Raw genomic sequence first — 21,934 nt, 5'->3', positions numbered from 1 at the left:
CAGTCTACTTTCACAGTTCGTTGAATAGCGTGTCAGGACCTTTTTGTGTTGTGCTCCAGAGTGGAGCTGCTGTAGAATGAAGCCCTGCAGCTGTATGTGTGGCACAGAGAGAGTCGGCACCAACAAAGCACTATGTGATCGCAAAGCCAAGCTGTAGAGCCTAGGAAATGTTGAAATTAAACATACCAGCAGTCTTAGCTTTGTCTGAGTTTTTAAACCAGCTCTGTATCTAGCTGATCTCTTGCTTGTCCATCCTGCTGTCTAATTGCTCTTACATGGCTGTATTCCTGCCCTCAGTCTCCCTTTTATGGCTTCTGTCTGTTTCTTCTTTCTCTGACATTCATTTGAAGAGTCAGGAGGCTTTTTTTCTCCCTTGTGGGGGTTCCTAGCTCATTTTGCCCAGGCAGTTACAGTACACAGTACCGTTGACTGACTCCTGCCTCCAGGCTCTTTGCTGATCAATCCCATCTTTTGCCCTGTTCCACCTGCCCTTCCCTGGCAGGCTCTCTGTTCCTCTCTCTTTTCGCATGAGTGCATCTCTTTTGCCCTCTGCTTTTCAATCTGGCAGCTTGCTCTTGCTTGGTGCCATTGAGAACACAGGCTCTCTGCCACCAAATCCATGATCCAGAGATCCTGGAGCTGCAGCAAAAGAGAAAAAACTGTCCAGAAATATAGCTGCTAAGAAAGTTTTTTCTAGTCAGCAGAGCAAACAGTGTTTTTATGTGTACTTTCCTGCCCTTCCCTTCCTCCTTCAGAGGCCTATAATTGTGCCAATTTTAGTCATGTTTTCATAGGTTACATATTGCTTCAAAATATGGGAGTAGTGCTTTTCTGAGGGAAAAGGTCATCAAATTTGTTTTACTATGGGGAAAAAAACACAAGTATTTCCTCCATGCTTCATTTTTGAAAGCTGCTGAATTGTTCTATCAGATACTGAGAGATACCTGAGATGGAAATCGCTTTTTCTGAACTGCCATTGGCAACGTCATAAGCCCTGAAGCAGCTGCTGCTTCTTACAGTGGAGGAGTTATGGCAAGCCTAGTAATGGTGTGTGTGCATGGAGAGCTTGCCCTCTGCTACAGGCAGTCCAAGTAGATGCTGCTGGACCTCTGCTTCTAGGGACATCCCCCAAAAGGTACTGTAGTAACTGGGTATGGTTTGGAGCTAGTTCCTGCCCATCATGTACAAGCTGCCCCATGGCAGCTGCGGTGTATCTGGACCCTGTGCATGGGTGCTATCAGCTGATTTCCTCTCCCCATATCCATTGATCCTGGAGGGTGCTACCGAAACCTGCTCAGCAGCACGCAACACCGTGCCAGCACTGGGAGCGCTTCCTGCAGATGAAAGTGCAAGGTTGGAAGGTGTGGAGACGTGGAAGCAGAGGTATGGGATCAGCATGGGTGGTGGAAAGGAGCGGTTGGCAAGTGTTGAGGGCTCGGTTTGGGGGACAGAACATGTGACAGAAAGGGTAAGGAGGCAGCAGGGCTGAAGATCAGATTTGGAAAGGCTACTGCAAGAGAAGCAGCAGCTTGCATCAATGGAGGAGGCCTAGCTTTGTCAAAGGCAAACCTTGTGCTTTTGATAGACAAAAGCCCCAGTCGTCTCTGTCTGTCACAAAGTTGGTGAAGCTGTAATAAACTCTAGTGTTTGTCCTGTGTGCTTTTGACTTTGTACTAGTTTAGCTCTTCACTCTTGCAGCATCAGCAGCAAGAAGACTCTTAATTCAGGCAGACTTCTTTAAAATTAAGGCTATTTCTGCTTTGCTGCATCAAACAAACGTTGGTGGTACTTTGTGTTGTGTAGAAAGACTGGGGATAGCATGAGCAGAGGTAAGAGGAGAGAGTGACATGCTCCCCTGCCCTGAGGTAAGAGGTAGTGTCCTTGTTTCCTCCAGAGCCTCATAAGCTTACACGGCATCCTCAGCAAGTGTGGAGTACGTAAAGGTCTGTGACTCGGTCCACACTAAAAGTACTTGACAGCACAAGCCTCCAAAATGCAAAGTGGTCCAGCACACCCCAGCAAGTCGCTTCACTGCTTGTGGTTTCACAGCTCCACTGAAAAGCAAATCCTTTCTCTGTGGCACCTCAGAGATGTGTGCCTCACACAGTTTATCACAGAGACCCCACAGTAATTTCACACACTCCTCCAATACAGTCTTCTGAGGCTGTCATGTATTTTCATGTATTTCTTCTATTATTTCTCCCTGCTTGAGTCTTTCAGATAATTGATGATACTTTAGTTAATCATTTTCTCCCTCTTTTGTTCAGCAGGTACCTCAGCCTTGAAGGGATCCTTTTCATTTTGCATCCGTGTCTTCTCCTAAGTAATTGATCACTGTGCACCCAGGGACACCCAATTCACAGTGGAGCAGGATCAAGCTTCATGAATAGTCAAAATGTTGTGGCCACGCTGCTGCAGGAGTGCAAGCGAGCTCTGGACGTGCTCCTGTCAGCAGAGTCCGACACACGTGAGGAAGACAAGCGAGAATACCAGCGGTGCGAAGGTGAGGTCCCAAGGAGAGGCACCAGGAGCAAGCCAGCAGGTTCCTGTGTGCTGCAGTGACCGGTCCTCAGTCCTGCCCTATTTTTCTTCTTCTGGCAGATGAGTGTCAAGAGATGGCTGGATTTGTAGGCCATGAATGGGATGTGGGCTACAGGCAGGCAGGGAAAGAAGCCCACTTTGTTGCAGTGAATTGCTGTCAGTTCTAATTTTAGGCTTCAGTAAACATGAGGCTATAAGGAACAGTTCAGTTTGGGAAGAACAATGCCCGAAAGTTTGCTGATGCACATAAATTTCAGTTATTAAAAAAAAAAGAAGGAAAAAAAAAAGGATGCAACTTCTGAATAAGGGCACATATTTCCTCTCCTTTCATAGGAACTGGGGGGAGGGTGTTTTCTGTTTGTCAGCTTCTCCTGATATATTAAAGAGCTCATTGCCTGAATCTTTATCTTGTAAAATGTGCGTGACCTCTGTAAGTGGTGTCCAGAGAAAAAACTTGCAAAATCCTTCTTGAAAAGAAAATCCGTGCCAGCTAATGGCCGGAATAAATATACAGGAAAGGATGCAGTACTTATTGAGGGCTATAATAAAAGAATTCTTCATTATTTTAATGCTAGCATTAAATGCAAAAAATTAATGTGAATTCCAATTCACATTAATTGTGAAAAGTGTAAAACACTCAGTTCAGTTTTCTCTAGAATCAGATTTTCAGAGGGCTACACAGCTGACGTCACTGTTTTTTTACTGGTAAAATAAAAGGCATGCTTGCATTGCTGAACTTGCTTGGATTACACTTTTGCTATACAAGCTGGGGAAGTTATGAACTCTATTCTGCAACACAGAAGAATAGAAAAAACTTAAGTAGGTATAGGAGGTACAGTAAGGGATGATGATGAAATTTCTGAGGGGGGGGGAAAAAGCATTAGAAAAAAATCTGCAAATACTCAGTTCTGCATGCTAGTTTTGCTTAGTACTATGCATTTGCAATACTGTCTTTTTTCCAGTTTGGTGTTAGTAATTTTGGGGTTTGCTTGGCTTGAATGATTTGGCCATAACGTTAATTTGGTTTTTGAAACCCTTTGTCCTGGAGAGGAGAGCAGTTTAGAATATGGTTTTGCGAGCATCCTTGTTTTTGTGAGCATCCTTGTTCTTGCTGGGAGGTCAGCTGTTGCTTTCTGAAGCACCCAAGTCTGTTTCTGAGTGTGTTTGTGATAGAGGGTGGCATACAGGTTTCTGTTATGGATACTGGATGATTTTTATCTCTCTCTTTTTTTTTCCAACAAAAGATACTTTGTTTTCTCACCACAAATTCTTTCAAGCTTTATTATCACCCTTTGGAATAGGTTCTTGAACTCCTAATCAGGTAGCACGTTTTTCCTTCATCCTCCTTTTTCCTTTTCTCCTATTAACTACCACAAAGTATGAGAAATAATCAGTTTAGTTCCAGATAAGGTAAATCAGTGCCCTTATAATCACTGAATTAGACATGGTCCTTCAGGTAAACTGCTTCAGGAAATGGGTGATCAGCGTGTGAAGCGGGGTGCAGGCTTTTCTGACTGGCTGAAAGCAGAAAGAAAAATACTTTGCAGTAGGGCAGCGCCAGCAATATCGATACCTGCTCGCAGTTTCTGCGTGCGAGCGGGCGCACGCACGCGCGGAGGACATAGACTTGCAGGTTGGCTGCTGTCGGCTTTGCAAGCCCCTGGCCGCTGGCAGGTGGTTTTTAAGCAGCAGTAACAAGCGGCTTGCGCTCTAACGGCTTCATCGGGCCCACATGTGCCTCCCGCAGAACGGCATTATTGCAGGGTCACTTCTGGCAGCAGTTTGAGCCAAGGGGATTCTCTGAACAGAAACGCGGAGGGGGTTTCTCCTCCTCCCCTCCCCCAGACATGGTCTTTGTTAGCTTGGCTTTCTTCAGACCAAGCACAGGAAGAACTGAAAGGCAAATACATATAAATAGGGGTGAGAGGGGAGAGGAGGAGCGAATCTCCATCTTGCTTTATTTTAGGAGACAGAACGGGTATTAGATTGGCATAGATTTTTTTTTTTTTTTAACAAATCTTTCAGGCTAACCCCTGTGTGGGTTCATCTCCTTTTCAACCCCCTATTAATTAGTGAATTTATGTTGCTTACACAGATAACAGCTATCAGATATAATGTCTTGTTCTAGGAGTTGGATTTTAGCTGAAAACCTTAGTAGCTATCTTGCTGGCTGTTTTGTGGGGGTCTAGTGGACATCCTTATATTACAGTGTCATATTATTATAACTAACATGCTAATTGCATTTATTTCCATGTGGTGACAACTAGACACCACAGCAAGGTTTGAAGTTGCGGTTTGCTAGGTTCATACAAAGGTCTCGTCCCAAAGACGACTGAAGGCTTCCAGCTCACTAAACTGTTCCAGAAATATTACTGTAGATTCCTTTTCGAAGCAGCTCAGCAATAGTGACTACTAAGGATGACTCTAAAAATTAAAGTTCAATATTAAAGAATTTGGCCATATTCTTTGTTCTTGTGCATCAGGTAAGATTACGGTTTAATTAAATATAACATAGAAAATAGGAACAGGAGGATAGCAGTAATATATTTATGCACTAGAGAAAATACAAATATTGACATCATCCCATGGATCTTTGTTTTATTGACACTTTTTCCTATTTTAGTTTTATTGAAGTAAACAAGTTTTGTTGAGAAAGACAAAAGAATAAGGCAGAAAAGGAGATAGAAAGGCTTTCTGCGTAAACATCCCATTTCTGTTTCTCTGGATTACCTCATACACGTCAATCCTGTGGGATCATACGGGGAAATATTATAGAGGTGCCTGCTGTGATTGCCTCCAGGCATCTCTCATCTTTCACTGCGAAAGATTTAGGGAAACTCAGTCTTCAAATATTAACATCCTTATGACCACTCCACATAGGGCTTTTTACTATCATTTTGTGTTCCTTGTAATCAGGTGAGCATCCCTGCTCCTGTGCTGATTTTTGCAAGGCTGCCGTACTGCAGGAATCGCTGCGATGGTGAGGCTGGGAGTTTGTCTCAGCCTTCTGTCCACCCACTAGCTCTTTCACCTGGCCACCTTCCCATATGCTTGCTCTCCGTGCAGCGAGGAGCTTCTCCAGGCACAACTTCAGAAAGCCAGGAAACATGGTTGTGGGTGAAACTGTAGTGATATATAAAAGGGAGCATGTCCAGAACTACAGCAACAAGTGAGAAAACTGAAGTTTGAAAATGTGATGTAATGTTTTTAAGGCAGCTTTTTGAAGATCTGACTTTAGGTGTCAGAGTTTCCAGTTTTTCCTAGGAAAAAACACATAAAATTTGTATGTAGCATGTTTTCTACAATTGTCCATAAAAGATTCATTCAAAATACATAATAATACATTTATTACATTACCTCGTTAGAGTAATAATGGTCTCTGAGCAGGGGTTTTCTAGGGATTAATGGCCAGAAGGGGCTAGATCTGCAGCTGATGATCGCCATTAACCCCATCTGGTCAATAATCCTTGTTAATCCACTTTTATTGGCCAGAGAGTCTGCTTGGCCTAGTGGTTAGCACAGCACACTAAGTCTGCAGCTTCTCCGCTATTTTAAGGAAAACGAAATGTGAGCTACAGCTGAAAGGACCAGTCCAGGCCCAGATCTCCAGCTGTGTGTTCCTACTAGCAATTGCATCTGTAGTTGGGTCTGCTTGGAGATCCAGCTGAAGCTAATCATTTTGTTTTGTAAAGTTAGTTTCCAGCTGGACTTGGTTGCTGCTGGAGCCAGGTGATGGTTAGTGCTGGCAGAAGCAAAGAACCAGCCCCAGAGAGTGAGCAAGACAAGGGGTTTGGCAGCAGCCACAGAGCAGCGTAAGCTAAATGCAAAACTGCTTCTGTGTGGTAAGCTCCAGCACCTCTCTGGAGGATTGACCACCAGGTATCCCATGTGAAGTGCATGGGAGCTGGGAGCACTTTGCACTTAGCAAAATCTAGCATTTAACTACTTTGTGCTTTGCTTTCCCAGTTGGAAGGTAAGTGATGCTTTATGTAATGTTTTGAAACCCTCAGGTGAAGGCATGAGGACTGGGGTTGTCAGAAGCTTGGCTCTGCGTTGGCTGTCGGTCAGGCGCCCCAGCAGCAGGAGCGTGCTCAGGCCAAAGCTGCCCTGTGCTCCTTGTGGCTTCTTTTTTATTTCTCCTGCAAACCGCAAGGAAAACGCAGAAACTCAGGTTGCATCCTCAGCTAATGCAAATTACTTAGTTACCTTGGCTTCAGAGAAGATGTATCACACAGTGGCGGAGCTGGTGTGTGAATGTCACACAGGGGCCATGTAGTCCTCAAGTGGGGCCAGCCACGTGTTTGTAGAAAATGCAGTGTCGGTCTCCATTCCCAGACACGTGGCCTAAGCAATCTCTTCCTGCTATAGAAGTGAGCTTTTTTCAGAGCACATTGAGTAACTCAGACCCCAACCACATCTTTTTGACTAAATTGTCAGTCGGATAATTATTCCCAAGAACGTACTGTCATTACTTGTTGTACCCCGTTAGCTCTTTGTCTAATCGCTGTGTGCAGCCCAGGTTTACCTCCCAGTTTGGATGCGGCCTTTAAAGCTTGTAACAGGGCTTCATGATTGTTATGAGCAAAATCTTAAATACAGCCCTTAACGCAGGGGGGTCGGACTCCTGCGCTGTTACCTTCGTTTGTCCTGCCAGGAAAGCCCTTCTCAGGAGGGGAGAATACATCCCCGCGTCTGTCTGAGAGCAGCTCCTCTCGCGTAGCTGCCCGGGGGTGGGGGGCAGAGCGGGGGGCTGCGTTACTTCTGCTAAAATGGCAGCTTCAGTGCCTGATGGCTCCTGTGTAGCCGAGGGCAGAGCAGACTAGGGTAACCGGTGACAGGCAGCCCTTCCTGCCCTCGCGATAGAGCCTGTGGCAAGAGCGAACAGTTCGTGGCAGCTGTGAAAAGGCTGGGGAGGGCAGGTGTGCTTTTTGCGGGGTGGGTGCCTTACCCTAACGCTTAGGGTTGAATGCACCGCAAGGCCTTTTACCTGTGCTCTGGCCTTTGCAGCCTCGCTTCCCGACGAGCTGAGGACCCTCCTGGAGGAGGCCAAGGAGATGAAGTGGCCCTTTGTGCCGGAGAAGTGGCAGTACAAACACGACGTCGGCCCGGAAGACAAAACGAACCTGCAAGATGCGATCAGCGCGAGGCTCCCTGAGCTGCTGGTAGGGAGCTCACCACACCTGCTCTGTAACACCTAGGGCTGCGGCGCGTGAGAGGGCGCAAAGCCCTAGTAGGTAATCCCGGGATTTCAGGGCCCTTTCTTTTCCCGCGCTGCCGCCGTAGCAGTGACACGCTGATTGGCAAGCCGGGGCGAGCGCGTCCCTTTTGGGAAGGGGCTGCTCCCGGGGGCCAAAGGGCCAACGCGAGAGATGGGGCTTTCATTTGTGCTTGGGCAAGAGAGGGACCCAGGAGCTACAAATCATTTCAGAGCTTTTTGTTGAAGTTGGTAGGAAGCAACGTGTGTGAGTTGCTCCCTGTGAGGCAGCTCATCTCTGCCTCGCTCGGGCGTGCTCCGGGGGCAGGAGGAGGAGGCAAAGCGCTGCTTCCAACCGCTGCCTGACGCCGAGCACGTAAAACCAGTCGGCGCTCTGCCTCGGGGTTGGATTTTGGGCCCCTCGGCTCTGGGAGAGCGTGAGCGCGGCACCGCGCGAGACAGGACAGCCGGCGCTCGGGTTTGGGGTCCGGCTGGTAGCTGCGGTCTTGTGTGCTCTCCTCGGCCGGGGAAGAGAAAATGGATTGAGGGGGGAGAGTTTTCCCTATATCCAGGTAGTTGACTGCCACTATGCTGAGAAAAAAGTGCCTAGATGTTAAGGAAAAGAACATGTGTACGTTGTTAGCAAGGCCAGTGCTTAGCCTCTCGCGCACATGGCAATCCCCAAGTCAAAAACACTAGCACCAGACTGCTGCCCTGGGAAGGGGAGGCTGTGAAAAATGCCTCTGGTGGAGGGGGAAAGGCGGCAGAGCCTTAGAAGAGCTCACGAACAGGCTCTGCCTTGTCCAAAAGTGATGTGCAGGGATCTTCATGCACAGAGCACTTTGCAGGAGCAGGGCTTTGCTCACTGAAACGCGCAGTGATGACTTTTTCATGCGGTTTCTACTCCCTATGTGCACTGCCGACAGTAGGCTGGGCACTTGCCCTGTCAGTTCATCTGGGTCCGCGGTGTAGTTCTGTTTCCAGTAACATCCAGAGATTAACGTTTACCTCTTTCCTGGAAATCTGGTGTTGAAATAAAGCTAAGGTGAGAAATGTTTACAGAAAGTTAAGATTTTTGAACAGAATTATATGCAGTTTTTAATTCAAGACTGCTATGACGAAGGAAGGGTTATTTGTCTTAGGGGGGGTTGCATAATTAGACAACTGCTTTTTCAAGAAAATGACTTGGCAGGATCCCTTTGGGGACCTAACTTGGCCAAGGGCAGGGAAGCCAAGAATTTACTTGTGCAGCCTCTCATGTGGGTAAAGGATGATTGTCTGAGTAAGGAGTTGCAGGATCCAAATTGTGCTCGGGGATCCTATCATGAAAGTTGAGGAGTTTAAGATTAGAAAGCAGAAAGAAATGTTGGATTGCTTTTTGTTTTTCTAATTTTCTCAGACGTTAGACATGCCTTGCAGCAGATAGAGGACTCCCTGTTTGGTAGCAAATGTGATCTCTAGCCTAACCAGTGTCTCTTTAGCAGGACAGACATAAACTAAAGATGAGGGGTTTGATTTTCTTGCACTTACTGTGGTGCACATGCCAAGCCAAAACAGTTATGTTCCTCGTGGGAAGGGGCAATCTGACCTGAAAAGCTGAGCGCCTGGGTGGGAGCTGGCCCCATGGAAATCAGGCTGCAAAACTGCCATTAACTACAAGGAGGAGCAGGAGATTTTGCCCGTTTCAGTGAGAGCCCTGCCCAAATAAGATCAGCAAGTTTTTTCTTTGAGGACACTGATTATTTCTAACGCAGAAGCAGTCAGAAGGCCAAAAAAAGCCAACAACAAGGTTGTGATTGCCGCAAAGCAGATATTTCAGCCCAAGCATCTCCTCCCAGCATCATCCCAATCCCGGAGTCGGTGATTGGGGGTGGGGAGAGGTGGAGAAAAACTCTTCTTGGGTATTTATTTTCTTCTCTTTGGTGTGTGTGGCCTTAGACAGAAATTTATGGCAGTGGTTGACCTCCTTTACAATCCCCACACAGCGCTCTAACTTTCGAGCGTTTGTCTGCTTTCTCCCAGGATAAACACCTGCAGTAAACTCCCTGAGAGACCTGGATAGATGGGAGATTAATGTGGCTGTAATAGTGGAGCAGTGTTTTCGGCATTATGCCCTCTCCCCAGGTAGATGGATCTTTTCTGAGATGATACCAATTATTTATTGCTGAAACATCTGTTGATAACTGCAGCTGCCCTTGTTAAACAAAGCATATCATGGGGTCATAGACTATAGGGACCTAAAATCCTACCGCATGCTAGCTTTAGACTATTCACCAACACCCCCTGAAGTCCATTGGTTACCGTTGTCTTCAGTGTTTCATCATGCGGCTGAAAATACTTTGTAAACATTGTGCTGCCTTTCCCCATGTGCTTTGAAGTATTATTTCATCTTCATTGGTAATTTATATTCCAGTGCTATTGTACCATGGGAAAAAAGGGAAAACCTTTTTTTTTTCCCCATTTAAGTGTAGATAGACTGACATTTTGACCTGTATTATTAGTATTAGTCAGGAAAAGGGATTTTTTCCCCCTTCATCCATTTCCCCCCCCCCTTTTTTTTAATAAAATATCAAGGCAGAGCAAAGGCTGCTTCAGTGCTTTGAATAAAAAGCTGGGGGGGAAATGAGGCTGAAGAGAAGTGATTACAGTGTGATGAGGAAAGATAAAAGTCTGAACAACTTTTTTCTTCTTTTTTGTTTTGGCATGAAGGACAGAGGGATAATTTAATTCCCTAAAGGAAAAATAAGTCTTTGTCAACTTATTGTTCAGAAAAACCTTTAAAATTTTTCATCTGTTTATTTTAATTTGCCATGCTTAGAATAAGCTCATAAACCGTAATTCATTACATTTAAAAAGTGCTTTGAGATCCATGAATGAAAAGCACTTCATTACCATAACACACTGGCGCTGTTATGAGGGGCCAGATCTGGCTACCCATGCTCAAGATGAGGATGTTTTACTCGGTGAGTAGGCTGAAAAGCTCCATGAGACCAGCACAGGGAGTAAGCGGATTAGGCTTTGGCTTCAAGGGTTTGCCTTAGTGTTGCACTTTAGAAAGTGGGATACCCATTGCTGGCGGCTGCATGCTAGTTTGATGCATCAGGAAGGCAAAGCCACCTGCACCCTTTTAAAGTGCTCTTCTTTGCCTTTGCTGGGAGATCATTACTTCTGCATGCTGGCTAAAGCAGGAGGAAAGCATGGCAAAAACAGATTGGGGGAATGGAGGGAGAGAAGTGAAGGGAGGGGACAGTTGAACCAGAGCTTCCTCAGCACTCTGGCTGCAGCCTGAGTTCAATGGGAGTCACGCTGCCTCGTAGAGTAGAGCTCAGTGCAGTTTGAAAATATAAGCAATTTTTTTTTCTTCCTTATCTCTCCAACATATGAAATTACCGAACCTCCCAAGGGATTTGAAGGCAGTAGATTTGTAGTAGCACTTAGTGCAAACCAGCACTTCTGGTTTTACAAGATCTTTGCATCTTTGGAAGACTTTTATTTATTATTTATTTTCCCTGCTGGGGATTCACCAGCCAAAAAAAAACCCCAACACAGTTCAACAAGCTCAGCATAATGTTTTCCCTGTTCTTCTAGCAGATTTTAAGAGAATCTCACTGTTACCTACTATCAGCTAGCAAACATGGCCCCCTCATGCAGCCCCCTTCTCGGCCACATCTCCCATGTGGTGGGAATTTGCACTGAGGTCCAAAGGATAATAACTAGTATTTGCTACCAAAGCAAAAACTTGGAAACACAATGATTTTTGTTGTTTTATTAACAAGTCAAAGCAAAATCAGAATTGTCACAGGACCTTCCTGCCAAATGTAAATATAAAGGGATTACTTTTCCTCTCTTTTAAAACCCACGTGTTCTGCAGGGTTAGGACTGGAGCTGCACTTCCAAAACAGAGGCTTCTAGCGGTTCCCCTTCCTGCCGATCTCCGGTATCGGAAGTGATAGAAATATCCTTCTGCTCTGTGAGCAGCCAACAGAGGGCAACATGCCCATGTACACATAGGCTTTGATCTGGCAAACTCTGTCGCGGGGTTTCGCCCAAAGACTGCTGTGTGCGTGCAAGCAGCTCTCTTGTGGGATTATTCATGCTATGTGGGTTTGGGCCTTTTTTTTTTTTTTTTTTTTTTTTTTTTTTTGCGAGATCAGAGCCCATGCTCAGACCTACCCTAATGATGTCGGACTTCGCTTTGTTGTTATCTTAGGTATCAATATCTACCGAGGCTGACGCAGGTATTCAGCCATAGACCAGGCTGTGCTGGGATAGGAACAGTGCAAATACAGAAGCAAAGTCAGACTTTCAATTCACTTCATCATCTAAGGCCTTGCCCATGCAAAGACACTGAGGAAAACAAATTGCAATTCATGTTTAAGTGGACTTGTTAAATGACTTTAAATCTGTGGGCGACACTGGCCTCTGGATTGAAGGTGTCTCAGTGAAGTCTTGCATGCAGGGGGACGCAGGGAGCCCTCAGCTTCGCAGTGGTGGAGGGGCTGCTGGATGGGCCCTGGCCTGCGCCTCAGCAGCTCCCCAAGAGCGGATCTCATTGAGGTGCCTCTGCACCCACCATAGGAGCTATGCAAGCTGATCCCCAGCTTCCTGCCATAGGCAGGGGGAACATGGATATTTTGGACCTGTTTGTGCAGAATCCCATTGAAGTTAATGGGAGTGTTGAAGAGAATAAAAAACAGGCCCAAGCAAGGGCTGCAGGGACTTTGGCTAATTACGTACTTATGGATTATCATTAGGGAAACCATTCTGAGGGAAGTACCCTAACTAGTGTTGGGGGGGGGGGGCACTTGAGAGCTGGGAGCCTTTGAAAAAGTTAGAAAGAAGGGGCTGAGGATTTAGTTTTCTCTGCCTTGTACCTGTTGGTGTGGTAATAGAAGAATTAAAGCCCTAAATCTTAGCCCTGGGATCTTAGTCATTCAGGCTGACCTTTTGCTACCTGCCTCATAAGAGCTCTTCTTGGGTGATCCTGGTGAAGTGGAGAGTGACATGACAGAACTGTAGCTGTGGGCCAAATTCAGCACAAGAGGGAATCCATGGCCTCACAGCATCCTTTATATTGGGCTGATCCCTGACACTTCAGGCCTTCTGAAATTAGAAATATCAGAGACTAGATTCTCTAAGTGCAGGAAAACAGCAGCTGCCTCCTTTGTGAGTCACGATGGACAGTGCTTTGGACACTGCGCCCAAGTGAAGCTGGAAGTTATTTGTCCTACTGGATCCAAGGGCAGCTTTACTGCTTGGGTACAGGATGACTTTCCTGATGTTGCCAGCATGCAATGCTGAAAAACACTGTCTTCCACAGTGGCTCACCTATGTGGAAAAAATACAGCAAAGTTTGTATAAGGAGCAGCAAATGAAAAATGTGAAGTCTGACATTGGGTAGCTAGAGGGGTGTTGGTTCACCTTGTTCATAGCGAGGATTTTCTTTTCTCAGATGTTACTTATTGGAGTATTTCCTCCCTAGAAGGTACTTTGAATTGTATTACTGAGATTGCTATGCTGTATTTTTTCTTGCAAGTTTAACTACTTCTCTGATGAATTCGTATTTTGAGGACACACAGATTTAGGAAAAAAGGACTTTTGGGTCTTTAGCTCTGAGTATAATGGGCTTGATCCTACCCCGTCAGAGAGAGTTATCATTGGCATTTAGCTATTTTTAAGTATTAAAATATCCCCTTTAATGTATATTTTAACATACCACAGAGAATTACCTCAAAAGTTTAGACATAATCTAAATCTAGAGCACAGCAGGGCAAGTCTTAGATCCAAAAATTGCTTGTTGTACCTATCCTGAGTAACAAGTAAAAGTGAGGGACTCCTTGGGATGACAGTCCCCTAAATCCCTGCTGCCTTGGTAAGTATACAAGGCCCACAGGAACTTCCGCTTGAGGAGTTTCCCCAGTGTGTCAAACAGTTCTGCTTCTGTCTTACCCCAAAATGCTGCTGTTCAGCAGCCTGAGCTGCCTGCTGCTTTTCTCCCTCCTGACACTGCTCAAGTTCCTGAGCTTTCCACTTGCGCTCACAGGTAGCTGTACTCCCCTTGCTGCTTCTACCGGCAAACAGCACTGAGATCTACATGAAAATAGCAACCTGGTCAGGGATGGTACCTTCCTTCTCTTGCAGGGGTGTGGGAGGCTCTCTCTGCCAAGGCTTGGACCATGTCACGGGAGCAGCTCCTGCCAGCTGCACTCTGCAGACAATAATCTGCTGCAGCGATGCTCTGTGCAAATAGGAAAGGGAGAATCATTGAATTGGAGAGAGCAAGCTTAGAACAGCAAATGGAACATACTGGAAGTAATAAAACTAAATCACTGGCAAGCAAAACTGGAAAAAGAAAGAGTTATCGATTAAAAACTGGGATTATTACTGATGTAGTGCTTTCTCACTTGGTGAAAGAAAATTTGATTGGTTGTAAAAACTGACCTATTCTATGGTATTTTGAGCTGCTAATAATGGACCTAATGTTGTTTTCACTGAATAAACACCCAACCCTCTATTGCTTTGAGAATGAATAATTTGAGCTAATTGACAGCTTCAGAAGCTCAAGCCCTTAAACTATGTCCTCTCCTGATCTGAGCAGAGAGGTGAGTGTCCAGAATCCACTGAGTCCACTACTGTTTACTATAGGACTTGACTGCCTAGCATTTCAAGCTTATCCATCTGTGCGTTGCGGACATGCTTTCTTCTGCCCATCACGGAGATGGTAGGAGGCTTAATTCATTGTTATTTGTGGAGTGTGCAGTGATTGCCAGCTGAAAGGCGGCGATTGATAGAGAAGTCCCGTGCAGTGACAGCAGATTTGGTCTCTTGGAAATGCACGCTTTGCTAACAGTGCGTGGGGTAAAAGGGTGAGACTTCAGCTAAATCCATTGGTGTTTTGACTGTGCATTTAATCTGACAGGGGACGAATGTAGGAAAAAGAAGTGAGCAATTTGTTAGGGTTCATGTATTTCAGTGATGTGGTAACTAGGGGGAGAGATCCTGAGAGAGAGAACTAAGGCACTTGGAAGTATGTGCCATTGAAACTCCTGCCCTATGCACAGTTAGAATTTGTGTTGATGGTTCTTGATTTTTTTAAAAGATTTTTAAACCTTAGCCACAGTTACAAATGAAATAAGGACTGAAATGGTTCTAAGGTGAATGAATATAAGCAAACACAGTAATCCAGACTGTTTGTAAAGCTGTGGACGTACTCTGAAAACTAAATGATTCCTGCCCCTGCTTTCTAACCCTACTGCTTGCAGAAGCGTTTTTCCAAAGGAGACCCTCCCCCGTCTGCACACTGCCTGTGAGGTTTGCCTATGGGATCCTCACTTTATGAAGAGGGCAGAGAGAGTGGATTAAATCAATATTTCATTTATTTGTGCTTGTAATTCCTCTTACATCAGCTGCCACATAAAGATTTCCCCTATTTTCTTCCCCTCCTCCTCAGCCTCATTTACTATGCACCAATAATTTCCCTTTGACGCTTTCCTGCCAGTTCTAGTGCCAGATGGCTCCAGTTTGAGCTTCTCCCCTCTCTTGGGAACAGCCCCCATTGTCAATGCAAAGGAGGCATCATGGCTTTGAACCCAAAGCTGGGACCCAAACTTCAGGCGCGATGTGAGGAGGAGCTAAAACACTAATGCAGGAAACCATGCAAACAGCACACCCTCCCACTCATCGCCATTAAGGAAAAACCCTTCACTAAAGGCTGTTTTGCATTTTCCCCAATGGTCCATGTATAGAAATCTCGTGCAAATTTAATTCTGTCACCACCTGATTCCACTTCCCAGCCGTGAGGTTCCCTTTGTGTCGTAAACTCAATTAGACATATGCATTTCACATCATGGACACAGATGTTAAAACAAAGTGTGCCCGTACCTCTCTCTCTTTCTCTCTCTCTCTCTCTGTGTGTGTAGATGCGTATACATAAGCTTTAAAATGATAAAGAAAGTGAGTAAATCTGTTTACTGTGCTAGCCCGCTATGAAGAACAAAGTGCCCATATGTGGCGAGCAGAGCTGAATTTCTGATTGTGTTCAGCCAGGCTGTTACATCTTTGAAGTCAATAGAGTTTCCCTGGGTCTGCACTGGGTTACAGAGCACTGTATTAGGGCCTCTCTCGCATTTCATTTAGAAGTGGCCAGGGGAGTATCTTTGTGCATGTTTTGTGCATGTGCCCAGCACGACAGTGCATTATCTGTAGGTGCTAAGGAATTTTACAGTCACACCATTTGGCAGTGAATGAAAGAAGTGGGTATGAATTTCTCGGTGTACTACTTGGAACACGGGAATATAATTGCAAAGACTGACATCGAACATGTTTCTATGTGCCACACAGCATGCAGCCCTGCCTTAAAAAAAAAGAAAAAGAAAGAAAAAAAAACAGCGTAGTTTCTCTCCCTGGCTTGACTTTTCTACGTTTTGTGTCCATTTGGTTTTGGAGAGGGACACAAGAGGTTTCAGCATTGAGCAGAGAGTTAAATTATGCAGCTGCAAGACTGCCAAGCCCTTCAGAATAGGATGCTTCGTTTAGATTTTCCACAATGCTATTGAAGTGCTTATTTTCCTCCTGAAGAGACACAAACAGATGCAAACTTCTGTAAACACTTTAGAAATGAATTCAGTGAGTTTGGCCTCTCAGCAGTGCTCAATAGCTGACAGAAAAATGTCTAATTAGTGCAAGTGGAAATAATAGGGCCACTTGGATTCCTTCCATCCTCCTCCAAGTCTACTTTTCCTAGGAACTCAAAGGCCCTTTTGTTTGGTAGGTCACCCTCTCTCAGGCTTTTGTGCTCCAATCTATTAAAGGAAGAAGGGGAGGAAAAAAAATAGATTAGGCGATGCTCTGTGCTTTAATATATGGCCTGTTCATGAGCATTTCGAATGGATAGTTTGCAGTGTCAGTTTACAGGTGCGTGGAGAGGGGGATTCCTCCATTGTGAGAGGCACAAGCAGAGCCGTGCGTGCAGAGCTCCAGGAATCCTTTTCAAGTGCCATCCTCTTAAAAAACTCAACTTGGGCTCAGGAAAAAAGGAAATTTGTACAAATCGGCCTCGCTGAAGTGCAAACAAGTTAGCAAGCACTTGCTGCAGATCAGTACTGCAATCCGGCATTCATGCCATACATTGTAGGCTCTTCTCCAAACCATCTGAAATAGGCTTTCTCCTGCACCTCAGAGGGCTCTGCTTTTGAAGCAAGTAAGTGTTGTATGATCAGGCTGCTAACATTCCTCCTCTAGATTGGATGGTGGTTATGCTGCCAAAAATCAAGATGAATCTTGTTGTCAGTGAGGGGGTTCTGATCTAAAGGCAAAAAGAATAGAAATTAGGCTGGGGAAGGGACCAAGGAACGTGCCCAAGTAACTTCAGTGGTGTCCGAAGTAGTTAGCAGAAGTTAGGTGTCTGTCTGCCTCGGTGCTCTCAGGCCGCTGACGCTTCACAAGGAAGGCAAGTGAAGGAAACATGCTGCAGACAAAAATGGGAGATAGCTGCCTAACCCGATGTTTTAGTGTGGAATTGTAGAAAGTTTTGTTGCCAGTCTCTTGCTCTTTGGTGGTGCAATGGGGCCTGATTCTCCCTCCCCTGTGTTTAAGTTTGTCATTACTAGAGTTATTCACTGATGCTGATGAGATAAGAAACACATCTTTTTCACGAAGAAACTTGATATGGTTCAAGGTGTTTTTTTGTTTTTTTTTCTTTTTTGTTTGTTTTTTCTCTTGTGATTTACATACTCGAAAACACTACTTTAGTACTGCCATCTCCGAGGTGTTAGAGCAAAGCTGGGCAGCAGAAGGCCGGACTCTCTGCTGACCGCGTGAGGCTGTTGAAAGGCAGGTGACCAACAAGACCGGTTAGATTAGGGCTGCACCTGGTACCCGTGAGACTCCCTAGCTAGAGATTTGTCTGCTGTTACAGTTGATTACTCTATTTCCAAAGCTGTTTGCTTCTCGCCTCCACACACTGTTTTTCGTCATACTTTGCAGCAATTGTGTAAGAAAGAATCTATTTAAGAGTTTCATTTCATATTCTTTGTTCATCGTGTCTTCTGTGCTATGGAGAGATTTTGACGCAGGATACAAAGGAGAGGACTCTGGTCACTGTTGTTAGTCATTCATTGTGCCCAGCTGAAAACAGCTGCATCAGAGAGATGTTTCAGTGAAATGATGATTTGACTCTGCCCCCTGCTCTCCCCCCAGCCAAATGTTTGAAAAGCAAATCTGGATGTTAGCGTGTGGAGCACTCCCTTGCTCCATGAGCGGGAGGACTGCCCCAGCTCTCTACGGAAAGCGCAGTGTTGGGATGGTGCCCCATCCTAACAGATGTCCGCAGGGATTCCCGGATACCCGCAGAGGCCGGGTGCCTCCATGCAGCTGCCCTGCCGGCTTCCCCTTCCCTTAGACAGCACACTGCCTCGGCAGCTCTGGCTGGTGCCTCGTGTCGCTCTGACGGCTCAGCCACTGTGGGAGTACCGAGAGAGTTAATGCACATTTAGAAATCATTAAAGATGACCTGCAAAGGAAAAACATTGGACTCCTGCCCTGTTTGTTCCTTTGTGGTGTACAAAGGAGCGTTTGATCCTCCCGTCTTAATGCTGCATTAATGCTGGTTGTTTATATTTAGAGTATTTAGAGCCTGGTCCCACAGGGAGTGGCAGGTCCCCTGGGAGTCCCTTGTTTCCTGTGGGACCTCTAAGGAAAGGGGGAAAGGAAAGCTGGAACTAAAATGTAGTATTCTCATTGAAGTTAGTGGGAGCACCAGCTGATCATCTGCAGTGATAAATCAGACCTTGTAGACATTTACATTTTCATGCATATTCAAAGAAGTTTCATTTTCAAAAATGGTTTGAAAATACGCTTTTTGAGCTATCTATGCCTCAGCATGCTTTGTATGCCAAATAGAATGAGTGGTCGTTTCCCATCTCCGTATGGATGACTTGAGCTTCATCTAGGACCATATGCTATAGTGACCATTCCCAGTCTTTCCAGATTCTTATCCCCTTTGAACTAATTGCTGTTACTGCTATTAATCTATTGGGCATAATTCAAATTTATTAACGGAGCAGCAAATTATGTGGTTCTAGATACTACACAGCAAATGGACAAAAAAAAAGTCTACAGCACTAACAAATACACAGCTAGAACCTTCCTATCTTGAAAATTAAAATATGCCTGAAATTAACCATAATTACAGATAGTAATAAATCCTATCTGATTGCTGTCCCCAAAATTTTCTCCTATACATATATGCATAGGAATGTGAAAATTATAAGCTGAGTGAGGAGTGCTGAGGCAGCCTTTTAAGTGCTGGTGAATGTTTGGATCTTACAGTGATCAGTACTTTGCTTGCTATAGAACCGTAGAGTTGCCTTGCAGCAAATATTTTTTAAATGATATGTAAGCAGCACTGTTGAGCAGAGAATTCTTAAACCTGAATATTTTCCATAAACAGCTAACTGAGCCTTCACTAGTTGAGTTTCTTCAAGGCTGACTCATGATTTGGTGTTCTTTTCAGGTTTATTTGAAAGCCTCCATCATGGTCAAGGACTGTGTAACAGCAGCTGCTATTGTGTTTCTGATTGACCGCTTCCTATATTGGATTGATGCCTCGAGCAAACTTCTTCAGATTGCCAAAGGTCTGCACAAGTTGCAGCCAGCAACGCCGATCGGCCCTCAGGTGGTCATTCGCCAGGCTCGCCTCTCTGTGAATGCAGGTGACAAAACTCCCCTGCGCTCATCCCTCCATTTTCTCAGCTCAGTCCCAATTAGGAACTACTTGACTTTCAAGAAGATACCTTGTCCCTTTCTGGAGATGACATGCTTATGGTCTTGGTGCCATCTTTTCAAACATACAGCCCACTCCCAGCCCCCTCAAGCCCTCCCAGCTCCTCTCACTAGCACAAAGGGGATGGTATAAAGGGTTTCACAGCCAAAAGCAGTAGAGAAAATTGTGAAAGGGTGTGGAAAATACTAATTGGAGCTTTTGTTCCTTAACAAATCTTCCCTGCTGGTTTCAAACAGGGGTATCTGAATTGCTATACTTCTGACCAAGAGCCTTTAAAAAGTAAATTAGAATCGTGGCATTTTCTCTGTACTGTCCCAGCTGCTTTTTGTTTTCTTCAGTAGACCCACTTGACTATACAAACAATGCAGCTTACAAATTGATAGAATTTGATTAAAAATAAAAAATGATATCCGTCATTCCTACAACTTGGACAGCACCTGAAGGAATTTTAGTGTATCTTCTCCTTTGCCTTTGCCTTGGGGGAGAAGAAAGTAAAGTCAAACAAGGTTGGCTTGAAAAACGCAGTTTAGTAATATTTTATTTGCATAAATTAGTGAGAACTGTAAGTTCCCTTCATAACCATTTTTATTTGTGACTATGGACTTGTAATGTGCCATTACCATGGTTTTAAGCTACTGACACATTCAATTTATGGGCGAGTTCAGCCAGCACTTACAGTTCTCCACTGACTGGAGCAGCCTTGTGGAATTCAGTTGGACAATCATGATAAAAAGCAGTGTTGAACATGAATAAAACTGATCAAATTATTCCTTAGGTATCTCCTGCAGGTTATCAAGCCTGCTATGGATGTCTCAGGCCACTGAAACACACAACAAAAACACAACACCCATATGACAAGCAGCTGAAATGCAGAATGCCCATCTTCTGTTGCATTCTCTTTATGATGTTTATTTGGTTATAAATTCTGTGTTTAGGGTGTTTCTTAAAAGCTGGGTAGCAAGTGATGGGGAGGCAGCATATCTCCCATGGTCCCAGGTTTTCCTGGGACAGAAACAGGCAGCTCTGCTGCCAAAGGAAGCAGACTGGACTGCTTTCTTCTGCAAGAGAGAAAAGTGAGGGATCCCCAGCCGAAGGGGAGAGCCACAGCTCAGTGCCTGCTCCAAGCTTGTTGCTACCCCCAGTGCTCTGAATCCAGCAGCAGCCCACTGAATGCGAGTGAGCAGAGTGAGAAGCGAGTGCCTTGAGTCACGTGCTGACAGCAACGAGCTTGTAGGAGCAGCTGGATTTGTTCCAAAATCATTGCACAGCCTTTACCTCTCTCATAGAGGAAAAGTGTCTTCTGGTTTCTCCTTATATTCACTTTACCGAAGCCTTGCTGTAGAATATGGACAATACGCACAGAGATACACAATTCAACAGAGATACTAGAGCCTGACTTGAGGAAGCCTTTCCCCCTTTTTAAGGTTGAGCACTCTTCCATGAATATATAGTGTGTTAAGGAAAAAAAAATATATATATACGTAATTTTATTTTACTGCGCAACCGTGTGTTACAGAATACAGCAGATGAACAAATACAGCTATCAACAGTAACAAATCTATGTGCAAGTGATTTCAGGATGTAGTAAATTAAAAAATGTGGCTTCTTTGTGGGATTTTCTAAAGCAAGTGTCTAGCTAGAAACAGCTACCTCCTCAGCTGTTTTTAATGCAATATTTTTTGTATATTCAAAATTGCCAATAGCAAATAGATTCCTGACCGTGAGATAAAATCTAGCAGTGCGTATTTGAATGGAAAGTTTAGACTAAATGTGAACACAGTGACAGTGATGGGAAGATGAATAAAATTTGCAGGAGGCTTTTATAGATGAGTGTTTTTGTTCAATTCATGCTGCATGATGTATTTTTACATTCATTTCTATCTTTACTTTTTTATGAGGTAAACTTTTAAAAGCTGAATATATCTTAAGCAGCCTTATTAATGACAATGGAGCAACAGGTATGTATTTCTTCTTTTCCAATTTCATAACTCTTATTTTGGTGGGATTTTTTTTGTGCTAACTGTAACAGTCACACAAATTTCAAATAGGGCTGGTCAGACCTCAGTAATGACCCATTACATCATGCTTCTCTTTATCATCGCCTTTCTTTGCTAAATTGTGGAAACTGAAACTTTCTGTTTTAAGACTTCCATAATTCATGCTTGTATGTCTTTGCTTGAGTGGAAACATATTTTGCATTAATGGTCTCCCTACCAATTTCTCTACCTTAAGAGTTTTAAAATGTAAACCAATTTCAAGAAGTTGACAAATATTGAAAACAAAGACCAAAAAAGAAACCCAAAACCCAAACACTGTTAATGTGATGCGTATCCTCCAAAATCACACTGTCCTTGTGAGCTAAACAGATACTTTATTCTAAGCCTGTACACAGACTACAATGTAATTATTTAGTATCT

General features: G+C 44.5%; 1 protein-coding gene across 3 annotated transcripts in view; it reads left to right on the top strand.

Moving 5' to 3' along the window:
• The window catches only part of ALPK1 (alpha kinase 1), a 50,953-nt gene that overhangs the window by 17,423 nt on the left and 11,596 nt on the right, over positions 1-21,934 (top strand). For 2 of the 3 annotated variants that reach the window (XM_062574113.1, XM_062574112.1), the window contains exons 2-5: positions 2,268-2,503; positions 7,549-7,703; positions 19,248-19,446; positions 21,416-21,475. In XM_062574113.1, coding sequence (XP_062430097.1) covers positions 2,383-2,503; positions 7,549-7,703; positions 19,248-19,446; positions 21,416-21,475 — 535 coding nt within the window. In that variant the 5' untranslated portion in view covers positions 2,268-2,382. The remainder of the gene's footprint in view (positions 1-2,267; positions 2,504-7,548; positions 7,704-19,247; positions 19,447-21,415; positions 21,476-21,934) is intronic. The other variant, XM_062574114.1, reaches the window with a different exon arrangement.

Source organism: Rhea pennata, chromosome 4 (assembly GCF_028389875.1).
Source record: "Rhea pennata isolate bPtePen1 chromosome 4, bPtePen1.pri, whole genome shotgun sequence".
Taxonomy (NCBI): domain Eukaryota; kingdom Metazoa; phylum Chordata; class Aves; order Rheiformes; family Rheidae; genus Rhea; species Rhea pennata.
Note: the sequence above shows the minus strand (reverse complement) of the source record. Positions and strands in the feature narration are given on the sequence as shown.